At 41.3% G+C, this 14,743-nt stretch overlaps 1 protein-coding gene across 10 annotated transcripts in view; it reads left to right on the top strand.

The window, feature by feature from the left end:
- Positions 1-14,743, top strand: part of Pphln1 (periphilin 1) — a 94,645-nt gene that overhangs the window by 1,562 nt on the left and 78,340 nt on the right. For all 10 annotated transcript variants that reach the window (XM_040753934.1, XM_005067136.4, XM_005067135.4 and 7 more), the window contains exon 2: positions 12,460-12,551. In XM_040753934.1, the coding sequence (XP_040609868.1) occupies positions 12,460-12,551 (92 nt within the window). The remainder of the gene's footprint in view (positions 1-12,459; positions 12,552-14,743) is intronic.

Raw genomic sequence — 14,743 nt, 5'->3', positions numbered from 1 at the left:
TTCATCTATACCAAAAATTTTTTTTTGCATTTCCTTAAAATTCTCCCCCCCCCCCTTCAGTGTCTTGGTAAGTTCTCATTCTTTTGGTCCTATGATTTCTCTGCTCACTTTTATCTCATTCTATTAATATAATTCCCATTTCTACTCCCCCTCCCCCCAACGGGGACTCTCAGTGTATCCCAGACTGGCCTGGAACTGGTGATCCTCTTGGGCCTCAGTCCTCCGGAGTTCTGATTACTTCCCTTCCTCAGGCTTAGCGCTCTATTTTTTGAGTAGTCACTCCCTAACTTCTTAGAGATAGGTAGCATCCTTTAAATTGCCTTGTGTTTCCCTCCTAGCATGAGTCATTTGTTTCCTAATTGTGTTTTTTGTTTGTTTTGCTTATCTTTGGAATGTAGCTTTTTGTAGCTTTAGAGGTTAAGGTAGTTGCCTAATGAATATGTAGGGAGCAGGAACTGGTTACCTGCTGTTTAGCTGTAAGGAATGCACCATTTGTGAGGTGTGATTTCAGTATTGCCAGGCCATCCAGTTTGTTTAAGAAACAGTTCAAATTCCTTACTTTCTTTTGTGTCTTGGGGGGTGTGGCTGGTCTCATTCAACAGAGATCTGCCTGCTTCTCCCTCCCAATTGAGTTAAGGTATGCACCACACTTACCTTAAATACTATTTTTTATACCTTATTTACTTATTTTATTTTCAAATACTGTTAACAGCAACAAACCCTATGCCTCAGCCAATCCCCTACAGGGTTTTGGGATTTCTTTGTGTAGCCCTGGCTGTCCTGGTAGATCAGTGTGGCCTCGGACTCAGATCCAGCCACCTCTGCCTCCCAGGTGCTGGGACTAACTAAAGGCCTTCACCACCACATCTGGTTTACATCTCAGCTCTAAGTGTTTTTTTGTATAAAAGTCACACACTGCCTATCAGTTATTAATTTGGGAATCCTTTTTAGGTATTGGAGAGTACTGATGAGGAGTTTTTAGAGAATAACAGGTTTTCTAGAACTGAGTCATGAGTATGATTGGAAATTGAAAGTGAATAGGAAGAAAATTACTCATTTCTGTTTGGAGAAATCCAGGTTAGCCATTATGGGGCAGTGGGACATGGAGAATGCTTTTGCTCAGAATAGTTTATGTGAGAAAATAAAAAGAGACTATGAATGATAGGGAAGTTTGGATTTAATTTAATAAGACACTTATTTGAATTCTTTTTTTTTTGTCTAGAATCTGTAGATGGGGCTTAGTATGCAAGAGAACAGTTTTCTGGAGAGATGAATAGCTCTCAAAGACATCAAGGAAGGAACTCTTGGATCATATCTTCAAACTCTGCTAGCTGTTAGGGTCCCAGTCTGACTTGTTCATTTATTTCCTCTGAATGTGATACAGCGTGACATATAATGGGTATAATATACCTAAAATTAAGATCAAGAACACTTCATAAAATGAAGGTAGCAGGTGAGGGAAAATACATTGTTGAGAAACTAGATTAATTGTGCATCTGTGTGTTTATAATTTTTGTACTTGTGGATTATTTTTATTTTACACATAAGATAATAACTTTAAAACAAATACATGTATTATTGGGGTATCATTAATGCTTAAATAAATATGTGTATTTCATAATTTTGGGTCATAATAAACATTTCTCTTCAAATGCCATTTCTTTATGGTAAAGTATTTCAAAACTCTTGTAGACTTTTTGAAGTGCAATAATTATTATTGTTATCCATAACTGCTCTGTTACACAGTGGAATACCAGGACTTCTTGCCCTACTTAGCTATAACTGTCCCCATTCATTAACCTGTCTCTATCCTTTCTTCTGCTAGTGTTCTGTACTGCCAGTAACCACCATTCTAGTCTCCACTAAGAAGTTTTATAGGTGACATGTTTCTTGAAACAGGGTTTTGCTCTGTAACCCCAGCTGCTTGAGACTGACAATATGGGTGAAGCTGGCTTTTAATGTGTGTCTCTGCTTTTGGAGTCTTTGGATTACAGATATGTACTACTACACCTGTCCTAAAAAGTGTAGAGTGACTTGTGAAGCTAGTAAGAGTGAAGTGCTTTAAAGGCGCTAAATTGTGGTGGGAGTTGTCTTTGAGTCCCATCCAAGTCAGCCAGGCCTACACAGTGAATGAAGCTCTATATCAAATTTCTGCCCCCTCCATTACTCAGCTATATAATTTATCATGGAAAAAAAGTCCATGGTCTTCTTGTTCTAGCCTCCTGCCTCCTCTTCTAACCTATTTTGTATGCTGATAAATTAACCTTCTGAAATGACATCCTTCCTCCACTTTTTCCCAAGGTTAAAAGCCTCTACTGAATATCTTGTCTAGACCTTATCATTTGATGTCTTGGAACCTGTTCTCTCTGCTTGCCTGCTTCTTTTGTGATAACATTGGGAAGGATTGGGGTTGGTACTCCAGGCTTAAGACTAGAGTTTCAGTTTTTGAGAGCGCTAGAGTTTTTTTATGTAAAACTGAGGGGTTATATCTCTGTCACCAGGATAGTGTGGGTAAAGGGTTTAAATGTCTTGAATGCTTATTGCATAAAGTTTTGCATTTAGGAGAGCAAATAAAAATTTGTCAGATACCTGAGTGGGTAGATTTATTTGTTTGTTTATCTATCATTGCTTTGTGGTCTCCCTTGGTCAGCTCTTCTTCACTTGATCTTAGCCAAAAGGCTGAGAAGCAATGATCACTTCTTTCTCAGGCACTTGAGAATCATTCCTAATGCCTTTCCTTCTCTTGGATTCTATTGTTTAGTATTTTCTGTTCATTTGAGTCCTCACTCGGGGTTCTATTAATTATTATTAATTAAAAATTATCTTAGCTTTCTTAAAAGTTGTCTTACCTAGCATATGGTTTTTAAAGCTAGCTCTCATTTTGTAAATCTGTCTGGCCTAGAACTCACAAAGCTGAGATTAAAGAGGTGCTTCACCATATCCACACCTAGCATACTCTTGAGTGCCAAGCAACACGGAATTCTAGTTGGGATGTTGCTGTTTTGACCATTATTAAAATGTGACATTTTCCCCCCAAAGATTTTAATTATATTCTAAAAGTGATTTTTGGCTTAGTTGTCTAGAATTGTAAACATTTTCTGCTAGGAGCAATCTTTACAGTTTTTAGTTTCAGGTTAGCTCTTGAACATCTCCTTAGTGTTTCAGGGTTATGCTTGCTTCTCTTTAATCTGTTGATCTTAGTCTGTGATGAGTTTAAGATTTGAAAGCAGTTAGATCTTTCCAAGGGCATCTTGCAGACTTTGAAAAGACAGGCTCTGGATAGTGTTGTTTCTTAAAGCTCTTGGATAATGCTAGTGTGCAACAAGATTGAAATTCACCTGAGCATGTGGGGTTTAAAAGTTCTTGTCCGTATTTTTGTTAAAATTGAAATGGCACTGATACCTTAAAAAGTGTGGCTAGATTCATTTAATAGTGCTCATAGGAAGTTTTTTTGAATAATTAAAGGTGCCAACTACTCTAGTATTAAGATTCCCTAGAATGCTTCCTGGGTTGTCATATGAACTACTTATCCTTGATAAAAAGTGCTTTCCTCTGCTAAGACCGAGGAACAATATAGGTGTATAGACGTTACCTTTGCAGTGGGAGGATGATTTAGAAAGAGGAAGAGTGAATAGAATATGGGACTGTAGGGTCTTTTGAGGGGCACAGAGAAGTACTGGCTTAGCTCTTTGGGAGGATGTAAGCAATGTTGACATTTGGGCTGCATCTTGAACATAGACTGGATAGTTCAGAGATACTCTGGGTAGAGGTTAAGGTGCAGTGTATGCTTGGTAACCTGAGTAGGAAGCTTAGGTATTTGTGCTTTGTTGAGGTCTTAGAAATAACTGGATGGAGGAAACGTTTAGGTGTGACAGGTGTTGAGTTTTGTTGTTCAAGTTTCTGATTGAGTCTTTGGGTTTCATTGACCAAAAGGGGGAAGACAGGAGGTGAGATGAGTCTCTGAGAAAGTGTGAAGAACTGTTGGGGCATGGTGAATTGAAGGTCTGTGCTACATTCTTTAGGAGGAAGTTAGAATGGAAGGAGAGATGTCCAATCGTTTAGTGAGAGAGATTTTCTTCTTCTTCTTTTTTTTTTTTTTTTTTTTTTTTTTTTGAGACAGGGTTTCTCTGTACCTTTTAGAGGCTGTCCTGGAACTCATTCTGCAGACCAGGTTGGCCTTGAACTCACAGAGATTCACCTTTCACTGCCTCTTGAGTGGTGGGATTGAAGGGGTGTGCCACTACCGCCCAGCTGAGGGATGGTTTTTTTTATTATTGTTTTTTATTTAGAAACAACCTTATTTTACATGTCAGTCCCCCATGCCCACTACCTCTCATCCTCCCATGCCCCCCCACATCCCGGAGATAATGAGACCCTCATGAGGGGTCATCAAAGTCTGCCACACTACATGGGGAAGGTCCTAGGTCCTCTGTGTATCTGGACTGAAATAGTATCCCACCATAGGGAATGTGCTCCCAAAGTCCATTTGTGCACTAGGGATAAATACTGGTTCCATGGTTAGAGGACCCATAGTTTGCTCAGGACTCCTAGCTGACACCCACATTCAGAGGGCTTATTTCAGTCCAATGCTGGTTCCCTAGCTTTACGACTGGGGTCCATGTGCTCTCACTAGGTCAGGTCAACTGGTTCTGTGGGTTTCTCCAACATGGTCTTGGCTCCTTTGCTCATCCCTTCTCCCTCTCCACAACTAGATACCAGGAGTATGACTCAGTGCTTAGCTGTGGGTGTCTGCTTCTGCTTTCATCAGCTATGGGATGAAGGTTCTAGGATGGCAATTAAGGTAGTCATCAATGTCATTATAGGGAAAGGGCATCAAAGGCTATCTCTCCACTACTGCCTAGATTCTTAGTTGGAGTCATCCTTGTGGATCTCTGAACATTTCCCTAGTGTCAGATTTCTCTTTAAATCTATAGTGACTCTCTTATTAGGATATCTTTTCTTGCTCTCCTTTATTCCTCCCCTGACTCAGTCTTCCTGATCCTTCTTGTTCTCCCAACTCTTCTTCTCCGCTTCTCTTTTTTCCTACCTCTCTCCCCCCATACTCCCAGTTAGCTCAGGAGTTCTTGCTCCTTTCCCCTTCACTGGGGGACCATGTATTTCTCTCTTAGGGTCCTTTTTGTTTCTTAGTTTCTCTGGAGGTGTGGATCGTAGGCTGGCAGTCTCCTTTGCTCAATGTCTAATATCCATATATGAGTGAGTGCATACCATGCTTGTCTTTCTGTGACTGGGTTACCTCACTCAGGATGGTTTCTTCTAGTTCTATCCATTTGCCTTTGAATTTCAAGATGCTATTGCTTTTTTTTTTCTGCTGAGAAATACACTATTGTATAAATGTACCACATTTTCTCCATCCATTCTTCGGTTGAGGGGCATCTAGGTTGCTTCTAGGTTCTGGTGATTACAAACAATGCTGCTATGAACATAGTTGAATATGTGTCTTTGTTGTATGAATTGGGTATATGCCCAAGAGTGGAATTGCTGGATCTTGAGGTGGACTGATTCCCATTTTCCTGAGAAACCGCCATACTGATTTCCAAAGTGGCCTCATGAGTTGACACCCCCACCTGCAATGGAGGAGTGTTCCCCTTTCTCCACATCCACTCCAGTATAGACTGTCATTGGTGTTTTTGATTTAGTCATTCTGATAGGAGTAAGATGGTATTTCAGAGTTGTTTTGTATTTCCCTGATGGCTAGGGATGTTTAGCAATTTCTTAAGTGTCTTTCAGCCATTTTAGATTCCTCTATTGAGACTTCTCTATTTAGTTCTGTATCCCACTTTTTAATCTGATTGTTTGATGTTTTGATGACTAGCTTCTTGAGTTCTTTATATATTTTGGAGATCAGCTCTCTGTAAGATATGGAGTTAGTAAAGATCTTTTCCCATTCTGTAGGCTGCCTTTTTGTCTTGTTGACTGTGTCCTTTGCTTTACCTAAGCTCAGTTTCAGGAGGTCCCATTTATTAATTGTTGATCTCAGTGTCTATGCTACTGGTGTTATGTACAGGAAGTGGTCTCTTGTACCAGTTCTTTCAAGGGTACCTCCCACTTTCTCTTCTAAGAGGTTCAGTGTGGCTGGATTTATGTTGATGTCTTTGATCCATTTGGACTTAAGTTTTGTGCATGGTGATAGATTTAGATCTATCTGTAGTCTTCTGCATGTTAGCATCCAGTTATGCCAGCACCATTTGAAGATGCTTTCTTTTTCCCATTGTATAATTTTAGCTTCTTTGTCAAAAATCAGGTGTTCGTGTATGTGTGTGTGTGTGTGTGTGTGTGTGTGTGTGTGTGTGTGTTAATATTCTGGAACTTCAAATTGATTCCATTGGTCTTCCTGTCTATTTTTGTGCTAACACCAAGCTGTTTTCAGGACTATAGCTCTATAGTAGAGCTTCAAATCAGGGATGGTGATGTCTCTGGATGTTCCTTTTCTGTACAGGGTTGTTTTGGCTATTCTAGGTCTTTTGTTTTTCCATATAAAGTTGAGTATTGTTCTTTCAAGGTCCGTGAAGAATTGTGCCAGTATTTTTATGGGGATTACATTGAATCTGTAGATTGCTTCTGGCAAGATTGCCATTTTTACTGTGTTGATCCTACCTATCCAAGCACATGGGAGATCTTTCCATTTTCTGGTATCTTCTTTAATTTCTTTCTTTAAAGCTCAAAGTTCTTGTTGTACAGGTCTTTCACTTGTTTGGTTAGCGTTACCCCCAAGATATTATATGCTGTTTTGGCTATTATAAAGGGTGATGTTTCTCTGATTTCTTTCTCAGCGCATTTATCATCTGTGTATAGTAGGGCTACTGGTTTTTTATTTTTTTCCGAGTTAATCTTGTATACTGCCTCTTCGTTGAAGGTGTTTATCGGCTGTAGGAGTTCCCTGGTAGAGTTTTTTAGATCACTTATGTAAACTATCATATCATCTGCAAATAGTGAAAGTTTGACCTCTTGCTTTCCAATTTGTATCCCCTTAATCTCCATTTGTTGTTGTATTGCTCTAGCTAGAACTTCAAGTACATTATTGAAGAGATATGGAGAGAGTGGTCAGCCTTGTCTTGTTCCTAATTTTAGAGGAATCATGTTGATTATCTCTCAGTTTAGTTTGATGTTGGCTGTTGGTTTTCTGTATATTGCTTTTATTATGTTTAGGTATGTTCCTTTTATCCCTAATCTCTCTAAGACCTTTATCATGAAGGGGTACTGGATTTTGTCAAAGGCCTTTTCAGCATCTAGTGAGATGATCATGTGGTTTTTCTTTTACAGTTTGTTTATATGATGGATTACATTGATGGGTTTTTGTATATTGAATCATCTCTGCATCCCTGGGATGAAGCCTACTTGATCATGGTCTATGGTTTTTCTGATGTGTACTTGGATTAGATTTGCCAGGTTTTTTTTGTTTGTTTGTTTTAGATTTTTTAATTTAAATTAGAAACAAGCTTGTTTCACATGTCAATCCCAGCTCCCTCTCCCTCCCCTCCTACCCCATTCCCCTTTGCCCCCCAAACCTTCCACCCAATCCCCACTTTGCTCCCACACCCTCCCTGGGGGATCTCCAGAAACTGTCATTTCATCCTGGAAAGGGCCTAGGCCCTCCCCCTTGTGTCCAGGCTGAGAGAGCATCTCTCCATGTGGAATGGGTTCCCAAAGTCCATTTCTTTGCCAGGGGTAAATACTGATATACTACCTTGTAGGAGTGAACCCCACAAAGTTATCTGCCCATGAGGGCAGGGACAAGTAAATTAACACAGGCAGAGATAAAAGGAAGCAAAAGAAAAAAGGACCTTCTTTTTTTTTTTTTTTTTTTTGGTTTTTTGAGACAGGGTTTCTCTGTAGCTTTGGAGGCTGTCCTGGAACTCACTTTGTAGACCAGGCTGGCCTCGAACTCACAGAGATCCACCTGCCTCTGCCTCCCGAGTGCTGGGATTAAAGGCGTGCGCCACCAACGCCCGGCTAAAGGACCTTCTCTTTTGGAAGCCGGCCACACTTCTGACTCCCAGCTTGTGTGATTCTCTCTCTCTCTGGTAAATAAATATATTGTATTTCCTATTGCATTGACTATCATCATTACTACCCGAGGCCCAATAGATTGCCAAGGCCTCCTCACTGACACCCAAATTTAGGGCGTCTGGATCCGTTCCATGCTGGCCTCTCAGCCATCAGTCTGGGGTCCATGAGCTCCCCTTGTTCAGGTCAGCTGTTTCTGTGAGTTTCCCCATTCTGGTCTTGACCCCTTTGCTCATCACTCCTCCCTCTCTGCAACTGGGTTCCAGGAATTCAGTTCACTGTTTTTCTGTGGGTATCTGCTTCTGCTTTGATTTGCTAGTTTTTTTATTGAGTATTTTTGCATCAGTGTTCATGAGGGAGTTTGATCTGTAGTTCTTTCTTAGTTGTGTCTCTGTGTGGTTTGGGTAACAGGTAATTGTAGCCTCCTAAAAAGAGTTTGGCAATGACCCTTCTGCTTGTATTGTGTGAAACACTTTGAGGAGTATTGGTATTAACTCTTATTTGAATTTCTGGTAGAATTTGGCAGTGAAACCATTTGGTTCTGGGCTTTTTTTGTTTGGGAGACTTTTGATGACTGCTTCTATTTCATTTGGGTTATAGGTCTATTTAAACTGCTCATCTCTTCTTGATTTAATTTTGGTATCTATCCAGAAACTTGTCCATTTCCTTTAAATTTTCAAATTTTCAGAGTACAGGTTGGATAAAAGGTCATTAACTGTGAGTTTGTTTTCTCAAATTCTTTTAAATTTCATTCACAGTGCCAATTCTCTGTGGAAGTTACATAGAGCTTGGGATCCCTCAGCCGAGTGCTTTTAGGAAGGGCTTATTTTCTTCTGTACTTGACCCACAGACAGTATTACTTAGCCCTTGTATTTTTTTTTTTTGCATAAAAATGGCGTTCTTATATTTTGGAATCAGTTTTTTGGCACACTTTTAAAGGAATATTGCACTTTCCTGTTGTCTGCTTTATTGTGATACAGAGTATTATTCTGGAGTGCTTTTAAAAATTAAAACAAGGGCTAGAGAGATGGCTCAGTGGTTAAGAACACTATCTGGTCTTTCAGAGGTCCTGAGTTCAATTCCTAGCAACCGCATGATGACTCATAACCATCTATAATGAGATCTGGTGCCCTCTTCTGGCATGCAGGGATATATGCAGACAGAACACTGTATATATAATGAATAAAAAAATCTTTAAAAAAAAATGAAAATGAAACCCGGGCATTGGTGGTATACGCCTTTAATCCCAGCACTTGTGAGGCAGAGGCAGGCAGATCTCTGTGAGTTCAAGGCCAGCCTGGTCTATAAAGCGAGTTTCAGGACAGCCTTCAAAACAATACAGAGAAACCCTGTCTCGAAATCCCCCCCCCCAAAAAAAACAAAAAGCAACAAAACTCCTGTGTGTTGTATTCAAACGTGTGGGCCAGAGGAGTGTGTTTTCTGCAACACTTCAGCTTGTTACTTTAAGATAGGTCCCCTACTGAGTCTGGAGGTCATCCAGTGATCTTTTTGTCTATCCTCTCAGTTACTGGTGCTTCTTGTGTGAGTGAGTCATATTGGGCTTTTGTGTGGGTGGTGGGGTCCAAACTCCTGCTTCACTGAAAAGAGCTTTCAGCCATTGAGCTATCTCTTTAGGCCCTAGAGTACTTTTGAGACTCCAGTAATGGGAGGGGATTCTTTAGTGTCATGAGTCAGTGTAGTTTGTTGGTTGTGGGATGGATTGATTGCCAAAACCTGGATAATGTCATAAGTAACACATGCCATTAATCAAAAGATGACTGTACTTAAGAATTCTTCTAAATGACTTTGAAAATTGTAGGGTATTATTTGAATTGAAAGCAATTTTAGCATATTTTCTATAGTGCTTTTTATCATCCTTTCTTCCCTGCTATTTTTTCTGTTCCTTTTTGTGATAATTTAATTCAAGATTCAGTTTGAACAAGAGATGTATGAAAGTGGAAAAAAAAACCCACAAAAACAAAACAGCCTAATCCCATAATCCAGCTTGATTAGAGATCCTTCTTTTATAGTTAACTGTTTTTTTTTTTTACTCCTAGAGTAATTCTAATATCTTAGGTATGTATCGTCAACTGATAGGCAGAAAATTCCAAACTGGATCAGGAACAACCTGAAAATGATGGTTTCCATTCTGCAATCGGGTTAGTGTACCATTTCCTGGAATGTCTGTGCTGCCTGTAGGCATTTCAGACGGATCGAGTGGGACAGGTATACTGGCACTCAGGAGTCTTGAGTGTTACACAGCTCAGATGGAAAGGTATCATGGAGCTTGGGAGCCAAGGACTACCACAGGCTTCAGTAAGCATAGCAGCTTACAGCCCTGCCTCAAGTGAAGGCTTCCTCTGTGTATTGGCTCTGCTCCAGCTGGAGAGGGTCTTCCAGCTGGGGATGTTTGCCCAGTGTAGCAGTTTTGCTCGGTTTCCAGGACGAAGTTCCTACAGTTCAGCCCTGCTCCCGGGAAAGTGGAGAGCCGACTGTAATAACTCTGCTCAGCCAGGGGAAGGTTTCCATAGCAGAAGTGTTACAGTCCAGCCCAGTCCGCTCTGCTCTGCCCATGGTTGTCTCTGCTCCGCCTCAAAAGATCTTCACCCAAAGCTTATCAAAGGGGTTTATTGGGAGTGAAGTATCCAGGAGAGTGGCTGTCCTCTGCCAGAGGACAGCAGGGTAGTAGAAACTGCCACAAGCTGAACAGAGACAGGGTTTATATAGGGCTTTCAGGGTGGGGATTGGTCAGATTTCAGTGCTGAGCTCAGATTGGCTAGAGCTCCTGCTCGAGGATTGGTTAGTTTTCTGCACAGGGTTAGGGTCAGAGTTGGCTCTGGTTTCAGCGCCAAAGTGTGTTTCTTTCTCTGGTCCTCTTTAGCCTTTTGGCTTTAGTTTTAGGGCTACAGTGTATTTCTTTCACTGGTTCTGATTCCAGGGACAAAGTGTGTTTCTTTGGCACTGGTTTCAGGGTCAGGGTACATTTCTTTGGTTCTGGTTGCAGGGCCAAAGTGTGTTTCTTGGGCTCTGCTCAGGCTGTGTTTCTTTGGCTGGCCCCTTTTCCCTACATGGCCCAGTCTTTGTAGGAGAGCACTCTGCTAGGCTTTGAGTTTTATGTGAATATAGCCCATACTCACACTTGTCTTAGTTAGGGTTATATAGGTTGCTGTGATGAAAAGCATGACCAAAAGCAAAATTGAGGAGGAAAGGGTTTATTTGGTTTACACTTCCATGTCACTGAAGGAAGTCAGGACAGGAACTGGAAAGGAAACAGGAGACAGGAGCTGAAGCAGAGGCCGTGGAGGGATGCTGCTTACTGGCTTGCTCATCATGGTTTGCTCAGCCTGCTTTCTTACAGAACCCAGGACCACCAGCCCAGGGATGGCACCACCCACGGTGGGCTGGGCCCTGGCCCTCAATCACTAAGAAAATGCCCTGTAGTTGGATCTTATGGAGGCATTTTCCAGTGTGGGTTTTTTTAATTTTTTTAATTTTATATTAATTTTTTTGTATATGTGCACATCATGCATGAGGCAAGTAGGCATGTACGTGCATCCCCCAGAATGTGTGTGGATGTCAGAGGACAATTTTCAGGAATCAATTCTCTCCATCATGGGGGGTACCAGAGATTGAATCCAGGGCCTCAGCCTGATGACAAGTACCTTTATTGAGAGGCCATCTCACCAGCCTTCTGGTTTAGTTTCTGGCCTTAAACTGCTGAGCCTCCTGACAAGGCACCCCAAATGCTGAATTCTAGTACTGCACCACCACAACCATCAGTGGCACACAACTGTAATCCCAGTACTCAAGAGGCAGAGGCAGACAGACCTCTGGGTTTTAGGTCAGTCTGGCCTAGAGGGTGAGTTCCAGAACAACTGGGGCTACACAAGAAAATCCCATCTCAAATACCCAAACAAAAACAAACAACGAAAACCAGTTCCAGACCAACCTAGAGTACATAAGACCATTGACAAACAATTAATTTGCTGGGATATACCTGTAATCCCAGTGCTCTGGAAGGCTCAGACAAGGCTGCTGTCTCCAGGTTGGCTTTGGCTGCATAGTAAGTTTGAGGCCAGCCTTTATTGGAGTAGCCATGCTGGCCTGGTTTCCAAACTACTTACCAAATGGAATCTTTTCTAGTTTTTCAAATTGTGCGGCGATGAAGACATTTTATGTGGCTTATGGCTCTTACCCAGCATGTTGGTGGAGGTTTTATGGAACTTTTAAATACCCTTTAAAACAGAAGGAAGGTTAAAACAGGAGGAAGGTAGGACTTCACATATTCTTGCGCACATGCTTTCTAGAATCTCAAGTAGGAGGACTTGTTGCTTTCATTCCTCCCCTCACTCGCTCTCTTCCTGCTGTCTTGGTAGACATTTGCTTCTTGCTGTCTCTTACTTGCTGACCAGAATGTTTTTGTTTTCTCTTTAGTGGCTTCCATAAGAGATGAGATGTGGTCTGAGGGACGATATGACTACGAACGTCTTCCAAGAGAACGAGCACCGCCTCGGAGCCATGCCAGTGTAAGTCACTCCGCTGTGGAGGAAGGTTCACAACCTGTTGTGTCATTTTGTCTTCTCCAGCATCTTCAGATACCAGAAGTTTATCAGCCTAGCTGGAACAAATAGATCAAATTCACCCTCTAAAAGCCAAAGAATACATGGCAATATTTTATTTAAGCAAAAAGCAAAATCTATTTATACTTAAATATACTAAATTTATACTTAAATTTCTAGGACAGAGATTTTGTTTGTAGAGAAAAATTTTTTATAAATACTATAGTGCATTGACAAAGAAATGTTGGACATCTGCTTCTACTCATGGCTGCCATTTATTTGATTCCTTAAAATATTTATAAATTGAGCCTGGCATGGTATGTCATGCACTTAGGAAGCAGAATCAGGTGGATTTCTGTGAATTCAAGGCAAGCCGGGTCTTCATAGCAAGTTCTAGACCAGGCTACATAGTCTGACCCTGTCTCAACAACAGCATCAACAAACATTAAATTAAAATTAAAATGAAGTTATAGACGTTCTACCTGGAGATCAGACTTTCTGCACTAGAAGCATGTTGCTGTCCTGGTCAGCACTTCTGCCGGCATGCCTCTGTTTGGTCATGCAGGCTGAGGAGTGTGCTGAGGTTCTCTTCTGTCTGTTTTGTTGACTCTGTTCTGAGAGTTGTTGATAAGTTGTTGACTCTACCCAGAATTGTATCTAGTCTGTAGCAGGGACTCAGCATTTGCTAAGTGAGTGGGTGTGTTCTCCCCATAGTTCTGCATGGAGAATTAAGGAGAGGTTTGGCGATCAAGAAGTTCTTAATCTTCTGCAGACTCATCTTGAACATTGGGACATTAGGGTTGTATTTTTTCTTCTCTCTCTGTCTCTGTCTCTTTCTGTCTCTCTCTCTGTCTCTCTCTCTGTCTCTCTCTCTGTCTCTCTCTGTCTCTCTCTCTCTCTCTCTCTCTCTCTGTCTCTCTCTCTCTGTCTCTCTCTCTCTGTCTCTCTGTCTCTCTCTCTCGTTTTTGAGACAGGGTTTCTCTGTAGCTTTGAAACCAGGCTGGCCTTGAGCTCACAGATTCACCTGTCCCTGCCTCCCAAGTGCTGGGATCATAGGCATGCAGCAGCAGCAGCACCACCCCTCCCCTGGCAGTAAGATTTTGTATTCTTTTTTAAATTAATTTATTATATATACAGTGTTTTTGTCTACGTACCAGAATAGGGCACCAGATTGAATTATACATGGTTGTGAGCCACCATGTGGTTGCTGGGAATTGAATTCCAGACCTCTGGAAGAGCAGTCAGTGAGTGCTCTTAACCTCTGAGCCATCTCTCCAGCCCTGTAAAGGTTATATTCTTATGTAGACATTTTGTCTACCACAGAAGGCATAAATACTTGTTCACATTTCAAGTACTTTTTAGTTAAAGAATTAGGGCTTTCTGTGTGTGTGGTAGTAATACTGGGAATTGAATCCATGACTTTTCCTCATGCTAGGCAAACACTGAACCATTAAGTCCTACCCCTAGTTCTTTGTTTCATTTTTTATGTTGAGACGAGGTCTTACTAAATTGTCTAGGTTGGGCTTGAACTCACTGCGTGTCCTATGTAGGCCTCACCTTTATGATCCTCCTGCCTTTCTTGTAGCTTCTAGGACTGCTGCCAGGCCCAGCTGACAGTTTATTACTTGATCGTATACCTCACCTCCATGAATAGTGTCATTTGCAAGGTTGTCACTCACTGCTCTGAATTACAGCTTGGGTTGATATAAAATGATTTAAGATAGGAAAACAAATGAGGGAGACCAAAGTTCTCTTACGCACTATAGTCCTTGGAAATTTTACTTTACCAGCTGGGCATTGATTGACATGCAGACTCTGTGCTTTTTCACTGAGTGGCTTAATTGTGGATGTGAAAAGCAAATTGTATTGATTTAAGATTGCAAGATGAAAGCCGGGCAGTGGTGGCGCACGCCTTTAATCCCAGCACTCGGGAGGCAGAGGCAGGCGGATCTCTGTGAGTTCGAGGCCGGGCTGGACCGACAGCCTCCAAAACAATACAGAGAAACCCTGTCTCGTAAAAACCAAAAAAAAAAAAAAAAAAAAAAAAAAAAGATTGCAAGATGAGTGATTGACCAAGGCTGACACTGAAGAATCAGTGTTCTGTGAAATGACCTCATCAAGAAGAGAGAACTGAGAAGGGGAGCGTTTTAAAAGGAGTG

The sequence above is a fragment of the Mesocricetus auratus genome, unplaced genomic scaffold (genome assembly GCF_017639785.1).
Source record: "Mesocricetus auratus isolate SY011 unplaced genomic scaffold, BCM_Maur_2.0 Super-Scaffold_100010, whole genome shotgun sequence".
Lineage (NCBI taxonomy): Eukaryota > Metazoa > Chordata > Mammalia > Rodentia > Cricetidae > Mesocricetus > Mesocricetus auratus.
The sequence above is the reverse complement of the archived record's forward strand: the minus strand, read 5'-3'. Positions and strand labels throughout refer to the sequence as shown.